The following is a 7,608-nucleotide window of genomic DNA, read 5'->3' on the forward strand; positions in this document are numbered from 1 at the left end:
AGACGGAGTTTCGCTCTTGTCACCTAGGCTGCAATGCAATGGCACAATCTCAGCTCACTGCAACCTACACCTCCCAGGTTCAAGTTATTCTTCTGCCTCAGCCTCTCAAGTAGCTGGGATTACAGGCACGCACAGCCATGCCCAGCTAATTTTTGTATTTTTAGTTAGAGACGGGATTTCACCATGTTGCCCAGGCTGGTCTTGAACTCCTGACCTCAGGTGGTCCACCCGCCTCGGCCTCCCAAAGTGCTGGGATTACAGGCATGAGCCACCACGCCCAGCCAAAAAAATTTTTTAATTATAAAATTTTTTTAAAGTGTTTTAAAGATCTGTGATATTTTATAGTGCAACAGGGCAATTACAGTCAATGTTAATTTATAGTACATTTAAAACTGAAAGTATAATTGGAATATTTGTAACATAAATAAACGATAAATGCTTGAGGTGATGGACCCCATATAACCTGATGTGATTATTACATGTCGTATGCCTGATCAAAGTGTCTTATGTACTTCATAAATATACCTACTATATACCCATAAAAATTATTAATTAAAAAATTGAAATAAAGAATAAATGAAAAATAACAGTTATTCTTCAGACATCCAAGAAACCCCAACCAGTTTCCTCAAATATCACTATAATACTCTTAATTTTTTTTTTTTCGAGAATGGGATCTCACTATGTTGCCCAGGCAGCCCTTGTGCTCCTGGGCTCAAGCTATCCTTCCACTTCTGCCTCCTTAAGTGCTGGGATTATAGATGTGAGCCACCACACCCAGCAACAATACTGTTAAACATCTATATGAAAAGAATTTTTGGTTTAAATAAAAAGCATTTAAAACACCAGTAACCTGGCTAGTCGCAGTGGTTCGTGCCTGTAAATCCCAGCACTTGGGAGGCCAAGGCAGGTGGATCACCTGAGGTCAGCAGTTCAAGATGAGCCTGGGCAACATGGTGAAACCCCATCTCTACTAAAAATACGAAAATTAGCTGGGCGTTGTGGCGCACTCCTGTAGTGCCAGCCACTTGGGAGGCTGAGGCAGGAGAATCACTTGAGCCTGGGAGGCGGAGGTTACAGTAAGTCAAGATTGTGCCACTATACTATAGCCTGTGCAACATAGTGAGACTCCGTCTCAGAATAATAGTAATAAAACACCTGTAACCTAATTTTAAAAATATATTAATATTAATAAATATTTTAATGTGCTATAATGTTACTTTAATATTTAGATATAAATGGTTTTGCTTCTATACTGCAAATGAAGATATACTGTTATATAGATAAACAAATGATACAAAAGTATATTAAAAATAATTTTGAAATTGGACCCTGGTTGGTAGTGCCCCAGGCACCTGGAAGAAGCAGATACTGGAACCCATGAAAGCTAAACCCTTGGGGAAGGGTAGGAAAGACAAGGACAGTAGCGCACCATGCTTGAAAGGGCCGGACCTGGCTGTGATCCCGTGATACACTGCACTCTGCATCCTGCTACCTGCACACGCAGATTCCTTCTAGCAAGTTTGAAATTCAGATAGTGAATTTGGGATAGAAAGTTTTACAGGTATTTAGAGCACATACTTGGGTGGTGATAGTTAATATGATCGTATAATGAGGCTACTGCTATTGGAAGGTGATGTCTGATAGTGACAATAAATAAGATAAAGGGGATGGAGAGGGCTGGGGTGGAGGAAGTTAACAGATTCCCTACGGTGGTCACGGTAGACCTGGTTGAGAAGATGACTTTTACCTAAAGACTTTGAGGGAGGTGAGGGCCGTTCAGGTATCTGGAAGAAGAGCCTTCCAGGCAGAGGGAAGAGCCAGGACCAGGCCCTAAGGCCTTCATATTCTATGAATATATGCTCTGAGCCGAGAAATCTGAAAAGAACCCTAAGCACTGATTACTTTTTTCAACTTTTATTTTGGAAAAAATTCAAACATGCAAAAGTAAAGTAGTTTACAATTCCCTCGATCCCCTTTCCAAGCTGTAATGGTTATCAACTCATCGCCAGTCTTGTTTCATCTGTGTCCCCATCTGTTTCCCTTCACCAGTGTTATTTTGAGGTAATCCATACATCATAACATTTCACCCACAAATATTCCAATATGTAATTTAAAAATGTAGGCAGTATTTTTAAAGAAAACCACAATGCCATTATCACACCTTGGCCAGACACGGTGGCTCACGCCTATAATCCCAGCACTTTGGGAGGCCAAGACAAGTGGATAACTTGAGATCAGGAGTTCAAGGCCAGCCTGGCCAACATTATAAAACCTCGTCTCTACTAAAACTACAAAAATTAGCCGGGCGTGATGGCATGCACCTGTAATCCCAGCTACTTGGGAGGCTGAGGCAAGAGAGTCACTTGAACCTGGGAGGCGGAGACTGCAGTGAGCCGAGATCACGCCACTGTACTCCAGCCTACTCAACAGAGCAAGACTCTAAAATAACAAAACAAAAACCTTAATATCACGAAATCAGTGCTCAAATTTCCAGTTGTGGCATGAATCTCATAAATGTGTGGAAAGTCTTGTGGGAGAGAGTGGCTGTCAGTTTTGCTTTTTATAGTTTATTTGATGCATTCAGTCTTCAGTTGCCACTGTAGCGCTCGAGCTTCCGGGAGTCCTGAGGCCCTGGCCTGTGTGTGGGCTGACTGTGCTTCTGCTGTTATTTTATTTTTGTTGTTGTTTTTTGAGACAGGGTCTCGCTCTGTTGCCCAGGCTGGAGTGCAATGATATGATCTTGGCTTATTATTATTATTATTATTTTTGAGACGGGAGTCTTGCTCTGACCCCCAGGCTGGAGTGCAGTGGCATGATCTTGGCTCACTGCAAGCTCCGCCTCCCGGATTCACGCCATTCTCCTGCCTCAGCCTCCAGAGTAGCTGGGACTACAGGCGCCCGCCACCACGCCTGGCTAATTTTTTTTGTATTTTTAGTAGAGACAGGGTTTCACCGTGTTAGCCAGGATGGTCTCGATCTCCTGACATCGTGATCCGCCCGTCTCAGCCTCCCAAAGTGCTGGGATTACAGGCGTGAGCCACCGCGCCTGGCATGATCTTGGCTTATTGCAACCTCTGCCTTCTAGGCTCAAACGATTCTCCCACTTCAGCTTCCTGAGTAGCTGGGATTACAAGTGCACACCACCACGCCTGGCTAATTTTTGTATTTTTTTAGAGACGAGGTTTCCCAGTTTTGCTCAGGCTGGTCTCGAATTCCTGGGCTCCCAAAGTGCTGGGATTACAGGCGCCACCACACCCAGCCTTCTGCTGATTTTATACCCAGCCTTCCCCCTGTGGCCGTTACCCATAGGCAGCATCACTGTAGAATGACATAACCATCAGGGCTCTACTTCCTTGGTCTCATTTTGGCCTCATGAGTGGCCGAGGCATTTTTCCATGTGTGGAATTTTCCCCTAAGGGTCAGCACCACAGCATAGTACCATTTCAACAGAAACAATTCCCAGAGTAATCACAGCTTTGCCGAAGATGAGAGATGAGCAGCTCAAAACTTGTCATCAATTATAAACAGAGATGGGTGTGGGGCTCAAGTCTGTAATCCCAGCACTTTGGGAGGCCACGGCAGTAGGATTGCTTGAGCCCAAGAGTTCAAGACCAACCTGGGCAATATAGCAACACCCCATCTCTACAAGTAAAAAATAAAAATAGTAAAAATAGTGTTTCAATGAACAGCTCCTTGTTTACAGATTTTCTTCTTTTTAAAACTCATTCCTGGCCCAGTGTGGTGGCCTGTAATTCTAGCACTTTGGGAGGCTGAAGTGGGAAGATTATTTGAGCTCAGAAGTTAAAGACCAGCCTGGGCAACATAGTGAGACCTCGTCTCTTTTTTTATTTTTTAAAAAAAAAAGAAAAAGAAAAAAACCATTCCCTCCAAGGTCATGGGATCAAGGGGGAAAAAAGAAAATAATATATAAAAATCATGCCCTTAGAATTTATTGTTTTGGATTACAATTTTTGAATGGAAATGTTTCTTTTTTGCCAGGCTACTTTCTAAAAGGGTTACTGTAATTTACTTTGCTTCAACAATGAATGAATTTGGAAATCCTACCATATCCTTACCAACTTTGGATGTTGTGGGGTTTTTTTATTATTGGTATTAATTTTTAAACTGCTTATTTTTTTTAGACAAATTTATTCAACACCATTTATTTGTGTGCTGGGAATCATATTGAACAAGACATATCTTTGTCTTATGGATCTTGAAGTTTAGTGAGATTCAGTAACTGGCAGTAAGAGGGCTGTCTAACCCAAATATTAGGTTTGGAGCAGGGGAGGTTAAAGAGGAAGTTCTGGGGAAAAAAAAAAAAATTCAGCTGAGATCTGAAAGATGAGTTGGTTACTTGTGTTCAGAAGCCAAAAAAAGCATCCAAGAAGAGAAGAAAAGCACATGAAAAGCCCAGAGACAAGACAGTGTGCCTGGGGAGTCAGAGGCAGGATCACTTGAAGTCAGGAGTTCAAGGCCAGCCCTACCAACATGGCAGTAAGAGGGCTGTCTAACCCAAATACTCGGTTTGGAGGGTGGGGAGGTTAAAGAGGAAGTTCTTGGGGGAAAAAAAAAAGGAACAGTGGGCAGGGAGGGTCATACACACCCTGGAGGCTGACACTACCGGCCTCTTCCCCAGGAGTGCTGGGAACTCGCAGGCATTAACAAATCATTTTGCTGTGATAACCCTTTATGCACCCTACAGCATCATACATGTAAAATCAGACTTATGGTAGAGGCTTGATTCAAATAAGTACAGTAAGGATTCATGAAATATTTGGACTGGTAAGAATGTTTGGGCCGGGTGTGGTGACCCATGCCTGTAATCCTAGCACTTTGGGAGGCTGAAGTGAGCTGATCATCTGAGGTCAGGAGTTCAAGGCCAGCACATGGTGAAACCCCGTCTCTACTAAAAATACAAAAAAAATTTGCCGGGCGTTGTGGCAGGCACCTGTAGTCCCAGCTACTCAGGAGGCTGAGGCAGGAGAATCGCTTGAACCCAGGAGGTGGAGGTTGCAGTGAGCCGAGATCGCACCACTAGAGTCCAACCTGGGCGACAGAATGAGACTCGTCTCAAAAAAAAATAAAATTTAATTTTTTTTTTTTTTAAAGAATGCTTGTAGAGTTTAGAAGTTGTTTGCAAACATAGTATTTCTTTTGGTCTGATTTTTGGTGACACAGCTTTGACAGATTTTTTTTTCTTTTTATTATTAATATTATTTGAGACAGGGTCTCGCTCTGTCACCCAGGCTGGAGTGCAGTGGCAGGATCATGACTCACTGCAGGCTCGAACTCCCAGGCTCAGGTGATCCTCGCATCTCAGCCTCTTGAGTAGCTGGGACTACAGGCATGTGCACCCCCACCTAGACAAATTTTTTATTTTTTGTAGAAACAGGAGTCTCACTGTGTTGCCCCAGGCTAGTCTCAAACTCCTGAGTCCAAGCAGTCCTTCTGCCTCAGCCTCCCAAACTGCTGGGATTACTGGCATGAGCCACTGCACCTGGCCAAACAGACTTTTCTTCTCGGTTTCAGGGTTCAAAAAGAATTCTTCGCTCCAACGAGATCGTCCTTCCAGCTAGTGGACTGGTGGAAACAGAGCTCCAATTAACCTTCTCCCTTCAGGTGAGACTCTCCTAATCTTAGGCCCCTAAGATGCTATATCCTGGCTAGTCCCCAGACAGTCCGCTAACCCAGAGACTGTTTTATCCCAGAGCCCCAATTCCCCAACTTGGGTGGGAATGAATAAAAGTCACCTGGAGGTTTATGGCTGGCCTGGAGAGCCAAAGCAACCCCTTAGCCATCCACGGTAAGGGTGTGGAAACCTGGGTAGGCACCATGGCTCCTTCCCTTCCTCTGCCTTGGCTAACAATTGTTAGCCATCTGCTACACCCCATCACCTCTCCTTAGTGATCCTCGCACCCCCCGTGGACCGTGCCACCTTCAGCCTCCACATCGGGTTCTCCGTCCTTCCCCTCTACTTCTTATCCCTCCTAGTTGGTGTCCCTCTCATCATAATTCCAGTAATTCCATGCCCGAATTGAAACACACGGAGAAAACACCTGATAAAGTGGCAAGGAAAGAGACAGTTTTCTGAACGGGTGTGGACCCCAGGGCCGTGGCGTGGAAGCCGGGCACCAAGCTGAATCAGTTCCACCAGCAGTAACTTCATGGCTCTCCTTTCAACCCTGATTGTCCCCTTTTACAGACAGGAAGAATTGAAGCACAGAAAGATTGTATGTCCTCTAGAACCCCTCAAGGACCCAGCTGCCCATTAACCATCCTTGACTCTGTGTTTTATATTTCATAGTACCCTCATTTCCTTAAGCGAGATGCCAACAAGCTGCAGATCATGCTGCAACGGAGAAAACGTTACAAGAATCGGACCATCTTGGGCTATAAGACCTTGGCCGTGGGACTCATCAACATGGCAGAGGTGAGAGGAACACAGTCTCCAGACTGTTGGCCTTTGAGTCACAGAGCCCACGGGAGACACCAGCCCAGCCATTTGAGCCTTCCAGATGATTTTCCCAGCCTGCTGGCTAAGTGCTTAATTCTGTTTTACAAGTTAATTATTTGTTGGAAATTCAGAATATACTTGTTTTTATCAAGTACTTTTCCTTCATGAAAAGCTTTAACTTTTAAAAAGGTAAAGCTCAAAAAATTACATAAAATTTCAAACTTTCAGAAAAGTTACAAGAATAGTATGAAGAATTCCCATATGTGGATTCATCCAAGTTCTTTAACATATTACCACATTTCTTATTCTCTCCTCATAGACATATTGTTAGGTATTATTTTCTGAGCCAACTTTCTGAGAGTAAGTTGCAGGCACGACGCCCCATTACACGTTAATACTGCGCCATGTTAACTTCCTTAACATGAGAATACTCTGCTGTCTAAACTCCCTGCCACCATCAAGATCAGGACACTAACATTGAGATAAGATTGCCATCTAACTCACAGTCCCTGTTCCGATTGTGCTGAGTGTCTCAGTGATCCATCCCCTTTATGGGTCTGGGATTGATCTAGGATTACGTGCCGCATGTCACTGTGTCCTTTGTCCCCTTCAGTCTGCAGCAGCCCCTAGGTTTTGCTTACCTTTCATGACCTTGACATTTTTTAAGCGCACAGGCTGGTAACTTTCTTGAATAATCCTCAGTCCAGGTTAGCCTGATGTTGCCTCAAGATTAGATTCCATCTGTGTGTTTCTGGCAGCGTTACCACAGAAGTGTTCTGTTCTCAGTGCAGCTTAGGCAGCACCTGATGTCAGTTGGTTCCTTTCCTGGGGATATTAACTTTTAATTTTTTTTTTTATTTTTACTTTTTTTTTTTTTTTTGAGACAGAGTCTCACTCTGTCGCCAGGCTGGAGTGTGGTGGCATGATCTCGGCTCACTGTAACCCCCACCTCCTGGGTTCAAGTGATTCTCCTACCTTAGCCTCCCGAGTAGCTGGAACTACAAGCATGCACCACCATGCCCAGCTAAATTTTTTTTTTTTTTTTTTTTGTATTTTTAGTAGAGACAGGGTTTCACCGTGTTAGCCAGGATGGTCTCGATCTCCTGACATCGTGATCCGCCCGTCTCAGCCTCCCAAAGTGCTGGGAT

General features: G+C 44.0%; 1 protein-coding gene across 1 annotated transcript in view; it reads left to right on the forward strand.

Annotated features, from left to right (window-relative positions):
• PACS1 (phosphofurin acidic cluster sorting protein 1) overlaps positions 1-7,608 on the forward strand; it is a 60,595-nt gene that overhangs the window by 20,383 nt on the left and 32,604 nt on the right. Inside the window, exons 2-3 of the mRNA XM_011986906.1 lie at positions 5,536-5,625; positions 6,311-6,436. Coding sequence (XP_011842296.1) covers positions 5,536-5,625; positions 6,311-6,436 — 216 coding nt within the window. The remainder of the gene's footprint in view (positions 1-5,535; positions 5,626-6,310; positions 6,437-7,608) is intronic.

This window comes from Mandrillus leucophaeus, unplaced genomic scaffold (assembly GCF_000951045.1).
Source record: "Mandrillus leucophaeus isolate KB7577 unplaced genomic scaffold, Mleu.le_1.0 Scaffold30, whole genome shotgun sequence".
Classification (NCBI taxonomy): domain Eukaryota; kingdom Metazoa; phylum Chordata; class Mammalia; order Primates; family Cercopithecidae; genus Mandrillus; species Mandrillus leucophaeus.